Source organism: Doryrhamphus excisus, linkage group LG2, assembly GCF_037039965.1.
Source record: "Doryrhamphus excisus strain RoL-2023G ecotype Guam linkage group LG2, RoL_Dexc_Guam_v1.1, whole genome shotgun sequence".
Lineage (NCBI taxonomy): Eukaryota > Metazoa > Chordata > Actinopteri > Syngnathiformes > Syngnathidae > Doryrhamphus > Doryrhamphus excisus.
Window position 1 is genome coordinate 21,650,382 of NC_136358.1, and position 20,819 is coordinate 21,671,200.

At 42.7% G+C, this 20,819-nt stretch overlaps 1 protein-coding gene across 10 annotated transcripts in view; it reads right to left on the reverse strand.

Moving 5' to 3' along the window:
• LOC131110066 (melanopsin-A-like) overlaps positions 1 to 20,819 on the reverse strand; it is a 47,962-nt gene that overhangs the window by 24,938 nt on the left and 2,205 nt on the right. For 2 of the 10 annotated variants that reach the window (XM_078788577.1, XM_078788570.1), the window contains exon 3: positions 1,191 to 1,255. The exons of 1 other annotated variant lie outside the window; for it this stretch is intronic. In XM_078788577.1, coding sequence (XP_078644703.1) covers positions 1,191 to 1,255 — 65 coding nt within the window. Of the gene's footprint in view, positions 1 to 737; positions 933 to 1,152; positions 1,256 to 6,267; positions 6,682 to 6,834; positions 7,528 to 20,819 lie in introns of those variants that run through there. 7 more of the 10 variants (XM_078788578.1, XM_078788571.1, XM_078788581.1 and 4 more) reach the window with 7 other exon arrangements.

Consider the following 20,819-nt stretch of genomic DNA (forward strand, 5'->3'; position numbering starts at 1 on the left):
GAAATGGTAACCTATTGTGAGCAACGTGACTACAACCTAAACAAACAAACGACCCTGACCGTGGCCCCCCTTCAGAGGAGGGAAAAGTCATGTGGCCCTCACTGGAAAAAGTTTGGGGACCCCGGCTTTAACTGATCCCTCAGCCAGAACCGTATTTAGTCATTTGGGGGCCCAATGTAAAGCTAGCTGTAGGAGCCATGAATGAATTTAGATTCATTTGGTAGGTACATGACAGTTTAAATTTGAATAGTGGTGTTTGTTATTGTTTATGATATTATTTAGGTTTGTTGTGATCACGTGGATGAGGGAAGTAGGTCAAATGGATATGGGCGGTGATAGTTTGTTAATATAAGCACCTGCTCACCTGTGTGGCCAGAGAGACAAAGAGCAGGGTTGCCGTATTTTTGTTGACCGCTAATTTCTTTAATCTCTGTGATTACTTTGACGGTACTTGCACGGTATCATAAGTAGATCATTATTTTTCTCTAATAAAAGGTTAAACTTATTTTTCGTATCTCAGAGATTTTTTATGTGCGGCGCATCAGACAAAGGAAAGGCCCGGCTTCAGCCTCTCAGCGACTCTTTAGCATGGTGAAGTCGCTACACTAGCCATTATAATTTACACAATTTTTTCCTGCTTTTGAAATCTATTAGTCATCTGTCAGTTTAGGTTGCGAGTTACATAGCCATGTTTGTATCGCTTCGCCCTCAAAACAATTTGAAATATTCATGCTTACCATCTGCCCTGTGATTGGCTGGTGACCAGTCAGAGGCGACCCTGCCTCTCGCCCGAAGACAGCTGGGATAGGCTACCACCCCCCGACCCGCGACCCTCGTGAAGCAGTAGAAAATGAATGAATGAATTAATGTTTATCATCTTCCAACAAGTATAAATATTAGAAAATTCTCCTTTTTGTTTGGGGGGGGGGTATTTTTAAAAAACCTAAAATAAACATTTTCATCCACCTTGTTGTCTTTACACTTCACAATTTTAATGTTTTTGTGTTTTATTTGATTTCTACAACATGCTGTGAGCCAATAATAAATGAGTCATGGTCTGCAAATGGCCCTCCGGCCGTACTTTAGATGCCGCTGTTCTAAAGAACGTGTTCATAAGCCCCAAACGTGAGATAAATCCATCATCTGCCTTACTTGTTTGAGAGAAGAACTTTTGAAGCTTTTCATCTCACCATGAAGGAAAAACCTTTTTGCTCATGGGCATGATACTGCTTCTGACCCATCTCTAGATGTTGCCCTGTGTAAAAAAAACAACAAAACAAAACAAAAAAAAACATCTTAACAGAGAGCTGCACCAACTATTGCTTCAAACACAGGTGCTGTATGCTTTGCATTTCTTTTGCAAATAAGACAGGGGTTTCCAAAGTGCGGCCCAGGTTGGTTCTTTTCTCCCTAAATATTAAAACGTGTCATTTAAAAACTGCATTTTGTGTTGTCATAATATTTAAATTATTTTCATGATCTGAAAGATTTAATGGGGACCCATTATGCTCATTTTTTTGTCCCTTTGTATTGAGTTGTGATAACCACTATAGAAAGCTTTCTAGATCATTAGCATGTTAACACCTAGCATGATAGCACAATGACTTGACAATTTTGACTTAAGAACAATCTGAATCGGTTGAGGTGACAACTGTGACAAATGTGGTGACAACTCTTTAGACCAAAGGCATTTTGCATGCCGAAAAGTGGGAATGTCAAAAAAAAGTGGGAATTCTTGGAAAGTGTAAAATTGCATGAATGTCTTTAATGAGTTGACGTTGGAACAGTCTGAATCGGTTGAGAAATGTGTAAATAATTAGAACTCTTTAGATCAAAGGCATTTTGCGTTCCGGAAGAAAAAATATTGGAATACGGTGAATTGTTTGAGAAATAGTATAGTAGGTAATGTAGTAGTTAATGTTTTTTTTTTGGAAAAGTGTACATTTTGGGAAAATTGTGATTTGTTTTTTTGTATAATTACAGGTAGCCTGAAAGGGTGAATTCTGGAAAACATTTGGAATTTTGGATCACACTCAACATGTAATCAGTTCTTGCATATCCCATTTTCTCACAATTCCTTAAAATGTCATCCCTTCAAAACATTTCAAGTTAGTTTGAACGCAGATAAACAAACAAACATATAAACGCCGGCAAAAACATAACCTCCACAGTGCTTTGTGGAGGGAACATAAAACGCCAACCTTCGACATTGCCGTTATGAAAAGCTCATGGCACTCATGTGTGCACGAGTCACATGACGAAGAGTGAAGGCTGCACTCAAGGATGAGCTGATTGTGTGCCACACATCTCCGTCCCATGAGCCGTTAAACAGCGCATCAGTCGGCTGTCAGATTGATGCTTTCCAGCAACTTCAGAGCTCATTTGTTTGCTGGCAAACACATGGCGCTAATAATAATCAACAACCATCTCCATGGACCACCTGCATGTGGACAAGCAATCCATCATTGTCTTTTTCACCGCAACACGCGTGCTTCTAATCCTACGGGGGCAGCACGGAGGTGACCAGGAAACATGCTCAGTCCTCCACTTGCTTCTCTCAATAAGCTTTGGAAGCCCTTTTCATCCACTGACAGAAAAACAATATATCCCAAAGTTAAATCCTAATTAGGAGATAAAAATTTGAAATTACATAATAATGACGTGAAAAGACAGAATTATGATCATAAGTCATGCTTTTGAGATAAAAACTCATGAAATAAAGTCAAAATTATAATATAAAAAGTCAAAATTACAACATAAAAAGTCATAATTATTAGATAGGATAACCATAGTTACAAAATAAAATGAAATATCAATCCATCCATTCCATGGAAAATCATAAACATGAGTTGCATGTAAATATACTCTACTACAAACTAGCTGTAGATAGAGCTGTCCTATCTAGTCTAAATGGTGTGTGTCCCACCCTAGCCTTTGAGCATGAACTGATTAAGCCTAATGATGATAATCAATTACTTGTTATCTGGTAATGTTTCTCATAATTCTGACTTTTCATGTCATAATTATGATTTTCCTATCTCTTTTTAGCTTATACTTATGACTCACCATTGGCATTATTTTTTTTTCAGGGGCTTCTTTCAGGGACCATAATAAGGCAACCAAATTGTTGGACATTCTGGGTTTTCATTGACAGAGAAAAAAGGGTCCAGGCTGATTTACCTTCTGATGAAGATGGTGAACGACATTCTAATCATCAAACAATCCCTTTTTGACCATCAAATTCAGTTGAACTTTCACTAGTTATGTTCATATTTCTGTAATAATCCAGTGGTATTTGCAGCATCATAAGACGTATTCAATCAAGAATATGGAAGCACTCGCTGTTTTGCAAATACACAAACCATTAACGCCTCTGAATCCTTGAACCATGCAATCTTGGTAAAAACATGTCACAAAATGTCCAAATCCATTGCAGTTTTAATATTTCAGTAATAATGTGGTGTTTTGCGGTATTTGAAAGTATCATAAAAGGTATTAAACCAAGAATCTCAACGCTCGGTATGTTTTGCAATAAATAGACGTGCCATTAAAGCCTTTGAATCCCTGAACCATTGTAAAATAATGTCACAAAATACACATAAATTCATGAGTTGTTTTTATAGTTCAGTTAGAATTTGCTGTTTTGTGCTCTTGCAGCATTACAAGACTCATCAAATTAAACTATGATGCAATGACACCATTGCATCGACTGCATTTTGCCATAAATGCTTCAGAAAATAACGCATTTGGATCATGTATGGATGATCAGGATCGTGGATCATCAGGATTCAAAATAAGTCAGCCATTCATCAAAAACACCAACAAATTCACACACTCATACAATTTTAGTTATCTTAACTTAATATCGTAAACAAAGATTGTACTGCAGCCTTGGAATATTCAAACCATTTCACCCTTAATCCAAAATATGTCAAAAATTCATCCAAATAATCACAAAGTACTGTTAAAAACCATTGAAACCCAACAATATAGTCCTAGTCTGTCTCGAGACTCCGTAACTAGCCTAATATTTATATCAAGTCCTGCAAATGATCACTTGTCTTTAAAAAAAAAAAAGGCTTTCGCTATTTAAACAATGCCCAAACAAATCAAAATGTCAAGTACTTAATCCAGTTCAAGCGTCCTTAGTTATTTTCATTTTTTCTAATAATGTGGTATTCTGTGGTATTCCAAAGCATCATCACTACGTTTTGCAATAAGTACACGTCATTAAAGCCTTTGAATCCTTGAACCATGACAAAAAAAGGTCAGACAATTATGAAAAAGAACTTTTGTGTTATTTTCATCTTCAATTATCAGAGGCACTAAACCATGAAACCCACTGCATTTTTGCAAAAAAAAAAATCTTACGAAAATAACACATTTGGTTCATTTAACCATTCAAAATTGGTCACAAATTCATAAAAAATCATTAAAACAAACCCTCTTATATATATATATATATATATATATATATATATATATACATTTATTTTTCTTAATACCTCAGTAATAATTTGCTAAACCATGAATTCCACTACTTTGGCTACTTTTTGCATAAATGTCATTCATGGTATTTAAAAGCCATTTGAAATTGGCCTCAAAATCATTATAAAATGTTGTGCCAAACAAGTCCACACACAAATGCAGCTTCAGTTGTCTGTATAACAGCAATCCAAGATACTTGTCATCTTTAATAAAGCTTTGGAATATTCAAAACATTGCTGTTGTAAGCCGACAAAATTTTCATTAGGGATGTTTGATATTGGCCGATATGCCGATTATTGTCCAACTCTCAACTTCCGATACTGATATCATCCTATACTGATATGTGTAACAATATGACCACATGTGTTGTATACATTCATTCATTTATTTTCTACCGTTTATCCTCACGAGGATCGCGGGGGTGCTGGAGCCTATCCCAGCTGTCTTTGGGCGAGAGGCGGGGTACACCCTGGACTGGTGGTCAGCCAATCACAGGGCACATTTAGACAAACAACCATTCACACTCACATTCATACCTATGGACCATTGGAATCGCCAATTAACCTAGCATTGGAATTTTTGGAATGTGGGAGGAAACCGGAGTACCCGGAGAAAACCCATGCATGCAAGAGGAGAACATGCAAACTCCACACAGAGATGGCCGAGGGTGGGATTGAACTCAGGTCTCCTAGCTCTACGTGCTAACCACTTGACCACCATGCAGCCGTGTTGTATATAGAATTGTTTTAACACACGGTTTTCATCATTGGGGAAAAAAATCTGATTCAGATATCAACCGTATGCAGATAATTTTCATCCTAAACATCCTGGTTAGCAAGCTGGTAATACATACAAACAGAAAACGGGAGTCAACGGGAGAAACAGGAAGTTGGTGTCTGTGACATTTTGTCTTTGGGAACACTCACACGAAAACTCACGTCTTAAGCTTAAATGTTCATTCAACGCTTCCATTCATCATTTATATGAATTTGGAATTGTTTACTCCATATAAAGCTACCATTTTATAACTATAAAAATGTGTTTTGTGTTAACATTGTTGGCTTTCTGGAATGGATAAGTTGGATTTACACTATATTTATTGGGACAATATATATATATATTTCTAAAGGACAAAAATATACTGTTAGCATCCGTTTAGGTTGGAGTTGGACCTTCTGGAACCAATCATGATGTTTCCTTATTTTGTTGATGCAATTGTTGACTTGCAGCATGGTTACACGGCTGCCTTCCTTGAAGAAAAAAGACTTTCCTCCAGGGTGTGTGCTTCTCAGCCAGCTTAAATCTTTTGGGAGCAAAAAAAAAAAAAGCAAAACACGCACCCTGCTGTTAAACTTCACTGTACTCTTTCTCTACCAAGCCAATGCATGTACAATAGTCTTTTTGTTTTTCTTTCAGTAAACAGCTGTTTGTATGTCAAGGTGATCGTTAAACACACTGTGAGGTAAGTTGATGCGCCTCCCAGATTTAAATAATTAGGCTTTTTTTTCCCAATCAGTGGCACACAGACATGCCAACACCCCACAGATGGTTTGCCTTAAGCCGACTACAGGAGAGAGAGCGAAAGAGGGGAAATAAGCTAGCTGGAACAAACCCCATTCATTCAGGTCTGCTTGTGAATGAATTCGGGGGGGGGGGGGGGGGGGGGGGGGGGGGGTTCATTCACTCCATCCTCATCCATTCATTCCTCCAAATTCAAGTGTTTGGATGGATCATTGTGCACAACAGAGCACTCAGTGCGTAAAATATAAGTATACTCACTGCTGTGGCGATCGGGACCAGGTCCATGAGCCGGTGAGGACTGATGGAGCTCATGTTCCACGGTGCCCCAGTTCCGGGGTCTGGTGTGTGCATCGCTGGTCCAATCAGCAGCCTGGAATCCATCCCCCAGTGCGTAAAAGTGAGAAGGAGACAACAAAGCGGAGGAGGCTGCGAGTGATGCAGCTCTACAAGTCCCTCTCCAGGAGCTCCTTCATAGTGGGCGCGCAGTTCTGGAGTCCAAATGTGACTGAGCTGATGTTGGTGCGCAGATGAAGGTGGGGAGGGGGGGGGGAGTGGCACCCTTCCTCCTACTCTCCTCCCTCATCCCTGCTCTCGCTTCTGTGTAGATGTTCCGTCCCATCCTAGATCCACACACTCCTCGGCAGTGTCAGGAGGTCTGCTTTCGTCTTCAGCCTATGAATGAATGAGACTTTTTCTCCTCTATCTTCATCATACATTTTCTACATTAAAGATCAATCCATTCCAAAAACATGCTGGGTTAATTGGCGACTCCAAATTGTCCATAGGTATGAATGTGAGTGTGAATGGTTGTTTGTCTATATGTACCCTGTGATTGGCTGGCCACCAGTCCAGGGTGTACCCCGCTTCTCGCCTGAAGACAGCTGGGATAGGCTCCAGCACCCCCGTGACCTTTGTGAGGATAAGCAGCAGAAAATGAATGAATGAATGTCTCATCTAGATGACTACCATGTATCAGTCTAATCTAGATATTAGGGGTGCTCCGATTGATCGGCCAACGATGGGGATCAGCTGATATCAGTGAAAAAGCACGGTATCAATATCGGCCGATACTTGCTTCATAACGTTGATCCCATCCGCCAATGAGCTTGCGGCAGCATCCAAAACAAGCATGTCCGCCTCGGTATTGATTTAGGAGCATGCAGACACTATGTAGTACTTTCAGTGCAGGAGGAACTTTGGCTGTATTCGGGGCTGCGTTGGACTCCGGATGATGTGTGAGCATTTGTGCCATGATTGAAACGGGCGTTGTGCACACTGATATTGTATCTCCTCTCCGGCCACAGAAGAGGGAGTAGGCTGCATCTTCTTTTTTTTTTTTTGTCCCGTCCAGCCATTGGGGCAGATAGTATTGTTGATCTAAATGCCCTTACATGCAAAACAGATTTGCTCTGTCAGGAAAGGTGTTGGCTACCTGTACCATGAAATTTTATTTGCTGTTATTTGATGTTTTTGTCGAGACAAAAACAGACACAAAAACAGCAGCAACAAGAATTCCCATAACAACAACAGTGACATGTCAATGATGGCTAAGGGTCACAATGGAGATGATGGGAGAGCCGCCCCCCCGAGACCAGCAGGAGACCATGCCCCACTAGGGCAGAAGGGCATCAAGGGCCACACATCTGCGGCCACAAGGCCCTTCCTGTCCACGGCCGGAGGCGCCGCCCCCCGCCCCCCACACACCCCCAGGAAGCCGAACCCGGCCCGCCCCAGGTAACCCCAGGCCTGACCACCGACATAGGACCGCCCTGGCCAGGACAGAAGAGGCCCGGGCACACTGCTCCATGGAGGACCGGGTGGCAGAGATGGAACGCCCTATATATATATATATATATATATATATATATATATATATATATATATATATATATATATACATACATACATATATATACATATACATATACAGTGAAGAAAATAAATATTTGCTATTTCTCCCACTTAGAAATCATGGAGGGGTCTGAAATTTTCATCGTAGGTGCATGTCCACTGTGAGAGAGATAAACTAAAAAGAAAAATCCAGAAATCACAATGCATGATTTTTTAACAATTTATTTGTGTGATACAGCTGCAAATAAGTATTTGAACACCTGTGTATCATCTAGAATTCTGACCCTGAAAGACCTGTTAGTCTGCCCATTAGAAGTCCACCTGCACTCCATGTATCATCCTGAATCAGATGCACCTGTTTGAGGTCGTTAGCTGCATAAAGACACCTGTCCACCCCATACAATCAGTAAGACTTTAACTTGTAACATGGCGAAGACCAAAGAGCTGTCCAAAGACACCAGAGACAAAATTGTACACCTCCACAAGGCTGGAAAGGGCTACGGAGCAATTACCAAGCAGCTTGGTGAAAAAAGGTCCACTGTTGGAGCTATCATTAGAAAATGGAAGAAGCTAAACATGACGGTCAATCTCAATCGGAGTGGAGCCCCATGCAAGATATCACCTCGTGGGGTCTCAATGATTCTAAGAAAGGTGAGGAATCAGCCCAGAACTACACGACAGGACTTGGTCAATGACCTGAAAAGAGCTGGGACCACCGTTACCAAGGTTACTGTAGGTAATACACTAAGACGTCATGATGTGAAATCATGCATGGCACGAAAGGTTCCCCTGCTTAAACCAGCACATGTCAAGGCCCGTCTTAAGTTTGCATATGACCATTTGGATGATACAGAGGAGTCATGGGAGAAAGTTTTATGGTCAGATGAGACCAAAATAGAACTTTTTGGTCATAATTCCAATAAGCGTGTTTGGAGGAAGAAGAATGAAGAGTACAATCCGAAGAACACCATCCCTACTGTGAAGCATGGGGGTGGTAGCATCATGCTTTGGGGGTGTTTTTCTGCACATGGGACAGGACGAGTGCACTGCATTAAAGAGAGGATGACTGGGGCCGTGTATTGTGAGATTTTGGGGAACAACCTCCTTCCCTCTGTCAGAGCATTGAAGATGGGTCGTGGCTGGGTCTTCCAACACGACAACGACCCGAAGCACACAGCCAGGAAAACCAAGGAGTGGCTCCGTAAGAAGCATATCAAGGTTCTAGCATGGCCCAGCCAGTCTCCAGACCTGAACCCAATCGAAAATCTTTGGAGGGAGCTCAAACTCCGTGTTTCTCAGCGACAGCCCAGAAACCTGACTGATCTAGAGAAGATCTGTGTGGAGGAGTGGGCCAAGATCCCTCCTGCAGTGTGTGCAAACCTGGTGAAAAACTACAGGAAACGTTTGACCTCTGTAATAGCAAACAAAGGCTACTGTACCAAATATTAACATTCATTTTCTCAGGTGTTCAAATACTTATTAGCAGCTGTATCACACAAATAAATTGTTAAAAAATCATGCATTGTGATTTCTGGATTTTTCTTTTTAGTTTATCTCTCTCACAGTGGACATGCACCTACGATGAAAATTTCAGACCCCTCCATGATTTCTAAGTGGGAGAAATAGCAAAATAGCAGGGTGTTCAAATACTTATTTTCTTCACTGTAGTCCCTGACAAAAGTCTTGTCGCTTATCCAAGTTGTAGGAACAACAAATAATAACTTGACTTGTAGTTGCTCAATTGGAATCAGAAATGACTTATATGAAAGGCAAAGCCCTCAGATCTGCAGAGTGGATGGCAACATCAACAGCCTGAAATATCAAGAAATTCTCGCTGCCCATTACATTCCAAACCACAAGAAAGGGCAAATTCTGCAGCAGGATGGCGCTCCTTCTCATACTTCAGCCTCAACATCCAAGTTCCTGAAAGCCAAGAAGGTCAAGGTGATCTGCGCACACCCCCATACTGGATGTATCCCCAAACCATGATTTTTCCTCCACCAAACTTGACTGTTTTCTGAGTGAATCTTGGGTCCATGCGGGTTCCAACAGGTCTTCTGCAGCCCAGTCTTCGGCCAGCCCAGTCGCCAGACATGAACATTATTGAGCATGTCTGGGGTAAGATGAAGGAGGAGGCTTGGAAGATGAAGCCGAAAAATCCTGATGAACTCTGGGAGTCCTGCAAGACTGCTTTCTTGGCCACTCCAGATGACTTCATCAATAAGTTATTTGAGTCATTGCCAAGACGTATGGATGCAGTCCTCCAAGCTCATGGAAGCCATACACAATATTAATTCTTTTTTCCAAGGTACAATGACTTTATGTTCTGATGTTATTGTAGCATATTTGTGTATTCAAAATTAAGTATATGTATTATTTCTACATTTTTTTGTATGCGACAAGACTTTTGTCCAAGCAAAATCTGACCTTTATGTCCTAATTAAATGATAAAACTCAATGAATGGTACAAAACGTTTGTACTACAGTAAATAAAAATAAACTTACGCTGTAGTGATAGGTTACCGGGACATAATTCACCCCAGAACTATCAATAGGCTCCTCAGACCATCTTTCTGTTATGCTAATTCCTGCATACCAGACCCTGCTCACCAGAGGAAAGCCTGCTGTGAAGAAGGTGAGGGTGTGGCCAGAGGGAGCTATGTCTGCACTGCAAGACTGTTTTGAGTGCATCGAATGGGACATGTTCAGAGAGGGTGCAGCAGAAAACCAGCAGACCAACCTGGCAAAGTATGCTGCATCTGTAACAGGCTACATATAGTAGCAGGCATGTGTTTGGCCAGCTATGTGGGGCGGGTTGAGCATGACCTGTGAACCAGGAAGTGCGGGAATCGGTGTGTGTGCTGCGCTCTGGTGGTGGAAGTGTGAAAAATAAAGTTGACTGGAAGCAGCCGTTCGCCGTGTTCTTTTTTGGTATTGAAATCCTTAAGCAAAGATTGATTTAAGCTGCTTTTGTATCGATATAAGCAGACCAAATTGGCTCGCGGGAGATGAAAAGGGCATCGTAGTAACCGGATTATCATAATAACCGTGTATCGTACTAACGGAACTAATTATATCATAAAAGACTAGAAATTTGCCGGGAAATGAAAATAGTATCGTAATAAGTAGTAATTCGTTATAACCGATATCGATATAATGAGACTTTACTGTATATATAATTATAACAAAACTAATAATTATTTATTTAAGTATTTAAAACAATAAATACATAAAATCAGCTCAGACACACGCGCACACCCCATCCACTCAATATGCACACACGCAAGCACACACCGTGGACGTCCCTGGGTGGGGCGTCACAGGGCGGGCGACCCAGGGGTCCCAGACCCACAACCAGGCCCCGAGCCCAGGGCGGTACGGACCGGCAAGGGATAGCACCCCCAAACCCCCCTCGACCACGGTGTCGGGGCTACGGCAGTGTGGATGAGCAAGCCGCCCGTGAGCCACCAGCCAGACCCACCCCCCAACTCTTGGTCGAGGCTCCCCTACGACCCAGAGCCCACCACCCCGTCCCACAAGCAAGCCCCCCGCCAATCCCGGCCTGTGCCGCGCAGAGCACCTCCCCAACCGCTACCCGCCCCGGTACCCACGCACCCACAGCCAGCCCCCCCCACCCGCCCGCCCCACATCCACCACAACCCAGCCAACCCCCTTCCGAAGGGAGAAAAGCAGGTAATGCCCCACCCCAGCACCGCACCTCCCCCACCCAGAGCCCAAGCTGCACAAATGAGACCCCCCCTCCTGTACGAGCTTACCAGGCGCCCCACCCGGGAAACAGCCACAGCCAGAGTGGGACGATAGCACACTGTCCCCATAAATCACACATGCCTTCCATACACCAACAAATAACAATAGAGAATAAAAATAATAAATAAAAATAAAGTAAAGTAATTGATAATAATAAGAATAATGCTAATAATAATAATGCTAATAATAATATATATTGATAATAGTAGTTATGTATGTATAATAATGATACTACTATTGATACTTAATATATATTAATAATTTATATATAATATATTTTCTAATAGTTTTGATCTTTTAGCTATAATAATAAATATATACATACATACCTACACACACACATATATAGCCATATACATACCTAAGGGGGAAGGCTCTGCAAGGGCAGCGGGGTACAACCACCCGTGCCCACACCAAGGGCAGGGCCAAAGCCTCCCATGCCCACACCCCATGGTCCCACACAGTAGCCAAGCCAGAGCACCCAGGGCAAACCCGGCCCACCCCCAGGGGCGAGGGAGGCCGTGGAGGAACCAGCGCCACCGACCGCACACAGGCCCTCCCCAGCAGCAGCAGGCGCCCACCACCCACCGGATGCGGCTCCCCGTCTACCCACCACCCCGAGGGACGGCCTGCACCACCCCCGGGATGACCACCACCACCCCACCCACACCCATCCCCAGATCCGGACAGCCCCCCACCAGAACCTCGAGGGCAACCCGGCGACCAAGACCATGCCCCAAGCCAGAGGAACAAGACCGCTAGGGGCAGAGACAGGCACACTCAGCCCTTCGAGAATTAGATTAAGAGATTAACTGACTAACTGAGTGTCTCCCCTTGATAAATCCTGATTGATCGGGATGTATTATATGAGTGGTGTAGTGGTAGGTTACCGGGACATAATTCACCCCGGAACTATCAATAGGGAAGGTGTTGCCACCCAGAGGGGTAGGCGTGAGGGACGGGGGTTTTCCGCTTCCTGTTGTGGCTTTCATGTCTTTCATGCCTTTACGTAGCAAAAGGGTGCAAGTTAATGTTGGCAAGAAAAATAAAGTTTTCTCACAAATTCGGCACTCCGCCTCAGACTCCAGTTCTTCGGCGCTTCAGGGGTAACTTTTTCCAGTCTTCGAGCTAATACTTTGCATATTATTTTAAGATCCGCATTAATAAGTGAAATTGGACGATAACTGGAAGGTCGGCTGCATCTTCGATTCAGAAGGCAGCGGATGTATCTGGAGGGGCCCAGCAGAGGTGGATAAACCTGCTTCTCATTCAGGTATTTAGTTAATAATGTGAGAAGACTAGAAATAAATGCATTGTGAAATAGAAAAGGTGAGTTGTGGATACCAGCATGTTGTTCATGTTCTGGTAAAACAAGCACATTGGATTGTTTAGCTTGAAATAAGATATGAAAGTAAATAATACAAAAATGAGTAGCTGTTGGCCATCCCCCCTGGAACCTATCCCATCTGTCTTCAGGCAAGAGGTGGGGTACACCCTGGACTGGTGGCCAGCCAATCACAGGGCACATATAGACAAACAACCATTTTACACTCACATTCATACCTATGGACAATTTGGATTCGCCAATTAACCAGTATGTTTTTGGAATGTGGGAGGAAACTGGAGTAAACGGAGAAAACCCACACATGCAAACTCCACACAAAGATGGCCGAGGGTGGAATTGAACTCAGGTCTACTAGCTGTGAGGCCTGCACGCTAACCACTCTTCTGTGTATGTAAAACTTTCATCCTTCACTTTTCAACAATAATGTCGCTAATGCTGCCCAATGCTGACTAATAGTGGAATAACGCTTAAAAAGCCCGGCCTCTACGATGTTGATGCGAGAATGGTTGGAGCGGACACTGGATCCAATTAGGGGGATCCCTGAGGGAAAACACTTCCAGAGCAGGGTCTCGTATGCGAGGCTCGATCCAAGGAAGTCAAGTTGGCTCACAATGGCCTTCCCCCTTTTTCTAAGCCACACTCAAACCACTCATGGACATCATAACATGTTGGCACTTCCTGCTTATGTAGCACGCACTTCTGGAAACCTTTGGACACGAGATCTGCTCCCGTCATGCTAAGAGGCTCAAACTGTCGCTATGTAAGAAACAATAATCCATTGTTGTACCATCAGAGCGCTCCGCCTCCACTTGGCTTTGCCACATTCAGGTTTAAATAGGTCGCCTTTAATTCAGAGATTTGCAATCATGAGGTGGAACAAATCCAAAGCGACCCACTTTCAGATCTAGGATGTGTCCAGGAGGCGTGTGGCATGTCAATAAAGCGATTCATACGAACGGAGCAGTGTAGTGGCGGTGGCGGCAGCCTGGAGCAGCCGTTCAGCTGACTGCTGAGTCAGCTCTTTTCACTGAATTTTTCCAGAAACGTCCAAAGGGAAATTGAAATGGCCAACAAATGCCTTGTAGTCAGGTGGTTCCTTCTTTACTAGCTGACAAATCACAAGGTCTGCGTTTGGATTGAAGGCGGTGATGTCCAAACTTTATTCCAAATGGTGAAAAATGAAAGAATGCAACTTTTTTGATATTTTGGAAAAGTATGAAGTAAACTATGCTAAGAAAAAAACTACATCTGAGCTTTGTGATAAACTGTAGGTGAAAAAAGTTATCATTAGTATAAACGTAACTTTTTTCTCCAATTCTTGCGTTTTTTCATAATTTTTGTGTGCTTATAGTCCAGTATAGCCCAGCTTATCGATGTACAAATCTGTTTTGCTATCTAAATTTAGTGGGCAGGGTGTATATGTCTTATACACCGGAAAGTTTGGTAATCATCTTAAATTTTATTATGAATTTATTCTGATAATATTTAGACTTTAATCTTGTAACATTCATTTTCTGCAACCTAATACACCAAAAATGACAACTCTATTTTGCTTGATTTTCATAATGTTTAATTTAATGTATGTCCCAATGAGCACAGTGGCCTCCATTATTCGTAAATGGAAGACGTTTGGAACCACCAGGACTCTTCCTAGAGCTGGCCGGCCTTCTAAACTGAGCGATCGGGGAAGAAGGGCCTTAGTCAGGGAGGTGACCAAGGCCCCGATGGTCAGTCTGTCAGAGCTCCAGCGTTCCTCTGTGGAGAGAAGAGAGCCTTCCAGAAGGACAACCATCTCTGCAGCAATCCACCAATCAGGCCTCTATGGTAGAGTGGCCAGACGAAAGCCACTCCTTAGTAAAAGGAACATGGCAGCCCGTCTGGAATTTGCCAAAAAGCACCTGAATGACTCTCAGACCATGAGAAACAAAATTCTCTGGTCTGATGAGACAAAGATTGAACTATTTGGTGTGAATGCCAGGCGCCATGTTTGGAGGAAACCAGGCACTGCTCATCACCAGGCCAATACCATCCCTACAGTGAAGCATGGTGGTGGCAGCATCATGCTGTGGGGATGTTTTTCAGCAGCAAGAACTGGCAGACTAGTCAGGATAGAAGGAAAATGAATGCAGCAATATATAGAGATATCCTGGATGAAAACCTGCTCCAGAGCGCTCTTGACCTCAGTAGACTGGTCATGTACCTTGACCATATAGACAGTAGACATTAGCACACAGCCAAGATCTCAAAAGATTGGCTTCAGAACCACTCCGTGAATGTCCTGGAGTGGCCCAGCCAGAGTCCAGACTTGAATCCGATCGAACATCTCTGGAGAGATCTGAAAATGGCTGTGCACAGACGTCTCCCATCCAACCTGATGGAGCTTGAGACTTATTGCAAAGAAGAATGGGCAAAACTGCCTAAAGATAGGTGTGCTAAACTTGTGGGATCATATTCAAAAAGACTTGAGGCTGTAATTGCTGCCAAAGGTGGATCAACAAAGTATTAAGCAAAGGCTGTGAATACTTATGTAAATGTGATTTTTTTTGTTTTCTATTTTTAATAAATTCAAAACATGTCAAAAAAAATGTTTTCACATTGTCATAATGGAGTATTTTTAGAATTAGAATTTTGAGGTAAGAGATTAATTTAATTCAGTTTGGAATGAGGCTGTAACATGACAAAATGTAGAAAAAGTGAAGCGCTGTGAATACTTTCCGGATGCACTGTATGTCAGTTGGTTCTTCTGTTGCAGGCATGTGTTTGGCCAGCTATGTGGGGCGGGTTGAGCATGACCTGTGAACCAGGAAGTGCGGGAATCGGTGTGTGTGCTGCGCTCTGGTGGTGGAAGTGTGAAAAATAAAGTTGACTGGAAGCAGCCGTTCGCCGTGTTCTTTTTTGGTATTGAAATCCTTAAGCAAAGATTGATTTAAGCTGCTTTTGTATCGATATAAGCAGACCAAATTGGCTGGCGGGAGATGAAAAGGGCATCGTAGTAACCGGATTATCATAATAACCGGGTATCGTACTAACGGAACTAATTATATCATAAAAGACTAGAAATTTGCCGGGAAATGAAAATAGTATCGGAATAAGTAGTAATTCGTTATAACCGATATCGATATAACAAGACTTTACTGTATCTGTTTTCATTACATGAATGTTTTTTCCAAACAGCGTCCAACACTGCGCGACATGGCTAATTAAACGGTAGCCTACCAGTACTACCAAGTAGTTCTCAGGTTTTGGACAGGTGTGATACTACAAGTGTGCACGTCTGATGGTGCTCACAGAGGTCCAAGTAATGCTCAGGTTGTTTATGTTTATTCTGTTATGTTTATTAACACTTGACAAATTAGTGTGAACATTGACTGGTGAACCTTCCCAGGACTGGTAGCCAAAATTACTCCAAGAGCACAGTGATGACTCATCCAAGATGTCACAAAAGACCCCACAACAACAAAGGCCTTGTATCGACTACTGGGGGCTAAACTAAATTACTGTTAGGAATCCAACAAGCTACCGGTTATAGCATTCCCATCATTACATTCTAGTTGGTACGGATAAGAGTGGAAGACCGCCTTTAATACCCCGTTGGGGCATTTCAACTTTTTCTCTGCCCTTTATGCCAAGTTTGCTTTTGATTGAATGATTATCTAATTTAAGGATGAATTTATTGAAGATATGACCCCCAACAATCACATATGCAATGCAAATTAAGTCTTTGGAACTCAATTTGAAGACAAATGGAAGACAGACCACAGTAAGAGAGAAAATAGAAGGTGGCAGCGGAGATAGACTCCAGTGATCCTGGTGAGGATAAGTGACATAGAAAACGAATCAATGGATGGATGGATGGGGGCAGGAGATCATAATTCTCTTCAAAAAACTTTTTTTGCAAATGTCAGAGCTGACAAGGACGAGTGGGCGAGCATAAGATGTTATTGCAACATTGTTGAATTGGAACTGGGCTTTGAATGGGACAAATTAAACAGGGGGCGTTGATGCAAGCATACATGATTAGATGATGTCTTCTGTATAGAAAAAATGTATCTCAGAAGAAGATGAGTGGTTCTCTGTTTTGCATTGTGTCGTGCTTACATCAGATAAAGCTGGACTCTGACCAGTGTGACATCCAGTAGCTCCCCCAGGTACATGGATGATACCCAGTAGCGACTGAGGCACAGTGGGGTTGGGGGTAAGAGGATCTCTATCTGAGGATTATTCAGCTTGTCAGCAAAGATAAATGGAAGCTGGATGCCTGAAGGGAAGAGATAGATAAATGTCAGAGCAAGAAATGCAAGTGAAAGAGCCAATGAAAATAGTGACCTGGAGAAGGGTGGATTCTATCTGGCAACACCATGCTCCTTTTAAAATTCAACATTTTTGTATGAAATTCCTAAAAAAAAAGAGCTGAGCACACCTACCATCTACAGGATCTTTGATGAGTATTTTGGCAATAGGTCCTTAAAAGCAGCAGATCTCTCCTGTCATACTGAGTATTTTAGACAGTACAATCATAAAAACAGCACAGGGTTCATAGAGGACCTCTTGATTGTTTTGCAGCAGATCAATTGAAATAGCTGGAACTTGTGTTATATAGAGGATCTTTGAAGTTTGATTTTGCAGTCGAATGCTCAACAATAGCTGGGTCTACCTACTACCATATCTGTTCAGTTATCCATTCACACCATCCAGTTCATAACGTTTGTCCATTCATAGCACCTTTTATCCATTCATCTTCAGTATTAGAGGGCCTTTCATACAGTTCACGAGCAGCTATCCATCCCTGCATTCACCCACCCATCCATCCATGCGTACATCCCTCCCCTTGACTCCCCTACACAGTGATGAGGTAGTGATGCAGCAGTTGTCTGACTGACGCCTGGGTCGGCCGTCACCATGAGGCGGGCACGTGTGAAAGTCCTCACGTGCGGCGAGATGGCAGACAGACGCTCACGCTCGCCGGAGGAGAATCACGACAGCCTAAAAATAGCTCAGCAGCAGAGGAGGAGTGGAAAGAGACTCCGCTGGATGTTAAATAGAAACTGCAGGGTTATTTTTACACCCTGGTGTCCCTGTGCAGCATCCCCCCATCCTGACTTTCCTTTTTAAAATTCTATCTTCTATGTCGGCCCTCATGTACCATCCCTGGTGTACAAAGTCCTTGTTGCGCATGAGTGAGCCGTGACTCGGGAATAAAAACAAACTTCTTGGACGGATCGCTTTATCTTTGCTGCTGCTTCTCAATGAATGTCGGCCTGTAAGAAAATGAAAAGCTCCTTGACTGCACAGTCACCATAACAACCCTTTCTTGCCATTTAGGAGTTGATTGCATACGCTCAGATGGATTTATGCCATTCTCCATGCGTTCACTCACTCAGCCTGTCCAGGTGTAGCTTTACACCTCACAGACGTGTGCTGGTTTTAGGAATCTACTTCAAAACATCTGAACGTGTCATGTGCGAAATTGACATGCTCTGCTGTTTTTAAGAATCTACTACAAACAACGCCCTGTGATTGGCTGGCGACCAGTCCAGGGTGTACCCTGCCTCTCGCCCGAAGACAGCTGGGATAGGCTCCCGCACCCCCTGCCACCCTCGTGAGGATAAGCGGTAGAAAATGAATGAATGACCACAAACAACGATGGTCCAATATCTTCCTGTACATATGACAGGGGCACTCCCTGTTTTTACGAATCGACCCTGACTTGTTGGCTGTTTTGTTGGTAAGAATATGTGGGCCTTCAAGTGATATGTCTCTTGTATAGGCTGGTGACAAGTCAATGAAGATTACAGGCGAAACCTCTCACTCTCCTCCGACTGTTTGCCTCATGACTCTAAACAACTTTTCTTGCCAGCATGGTAGAGAGCTTCAGTCTTACTGGCTCTATGTCTGCCTTCAGGTTTTTTCACAGTGCCTGATTGACAAATATGTGGTCACGTATTGGTCACTCCAATAAAGCATACAACAAATGTGTCAGACTCTGAGGCATTGCACGACGAAGTGCAAAATGGGACTATTATTGATGATTATTGATCATCTGTCTTATTCACACAGCCTGACAATGCAGAGGTATTTGTATCTGCTGGGGGTGCATCGTGCAATGGGGTTGGCTGGTGCCTCTTAAGTTTGACTTAAGTTTAGGCTGGATTGGATGCTATTCTTGCTGCCTTTGCTATGAATGAAGCAAACTCTTTAAAGCTGGGATAGTCTTTGGCTTGGTCCAGCTGTTGTTTACTGCTGCATACTGATTCCATCTGGATGTGACCCAGTCTGGGAGATTGACTCGTATCTTCTGATTTTCTTCACGGTCATTTAACACCTGCAGGGCACTGACATGGGGCAGGGCATTGCTACAAGACTGCATAGAGTCGCTTAACTCTGAGCCTTTCATACTCATGAGGGGGTCAATCTTCGCTGCACGGTGAATGGATGACCGTACCTGGTAGTTTTTTTTTCTCCCATACTTGTTAATAGGATTGGTCATCTTTACTGTAAAAACTGCCTGCCAACACAGTTGTTACTTTTGTAGGTAACAGATCAGATTGCATTTTATCACAGAGCTGCCAGTTTTCAAATCTCACTTAAAAACTGCTGACCTTTGACACATGATGATAGGCTTCTGAGATTCTGTGCTTGTATTTTTATTTAGTTTTAGTGTTTTTATCTTATTTGATCTTATTTTGTTGTTGTTTTTCTGTAACTAGTTTTTACCTTTGTGAAACACCTTGGGTACCATTAGGATGTTGTAAGGTGCTATATAAATAAACTTTGATTTGATTTGATTCAGCCTTCTTTGCAGCTAACTTACGTGCTGATTCTGCTCTCTTGACTGAAATGCTTGGGGACTCTGGAGGCTGTGGATCCATATATGCACTTTGCATACTCTCCATCCAACAGCATATACAATATTGTCCTTTTTTTCAGTGTCAAATTCTTCACCTTCTTCCGTTATGCACACTTTCATAAGACCCAATAGATCTGCTGTAAGAGCTACACAGGCATTGATTCTCCTACGAAAATCTTGGTTTTGTGCAGATATTTGTCTGAGGTTGTGGTACCTCAATTCAGAACAAGTCTTTCAATTGTGTCCATCATGTCATACAATTGAGTCTCTGACGACTCCTGCTTCAGGTTTTTTCCAACAGCTCAAGCCGGGCTTTGCTACTTCTGAATTGTCTTTCAATTTGCACTGCTTCCTGTTCTTTAAACTCCTGAATTTTGGGTCTCAAACGTTTCTCACATTTGGACTTTCTTGGTTTAATACATTTAACTCCCTGCATGCGCATTCCCTCCTTTTCTTCTGCTGTCATTATCTCTTTTGTTTCTAACAGGGAATCTTTCGGTCGAGCTCCCTTCTCACACTGATACAATACTACTACAAGACTACTTCTGTACTGACATGTCACAATTCAGTGGGAACATTCTTTAAGCAGAAACAGGCGACAGGGTACTCAGATAATCAGCAAAGAAGGGCTTATACCTGCAACTACACACAAATACAGTTTTTATGTAACATGTGCTTCATGTCTGGCCGAAGTACTTTGGTTTCCTCTGTTGGTGATGTCACGAACTGCACTGTAAATACCAAAGTCTGCTGGGATGACGCAGTTGCTTGACGCAGTTGACAGATCCGTTGGCAACAGTCACTCACCCACCTCGGATTAGGCCACATTTTCAAAGTACCAACTACCCTGGTCTATTAAAGGCTCCACAGTTCTTTTTACTGATATCCACGATGCATGAAAGCATTCACCACACCATTGTACGACACTGAAGCACGTGACACACCGTGGGACACCATGGCAACTATAAACAATTACAATTGAAAGTTTTGTTGCTGTTG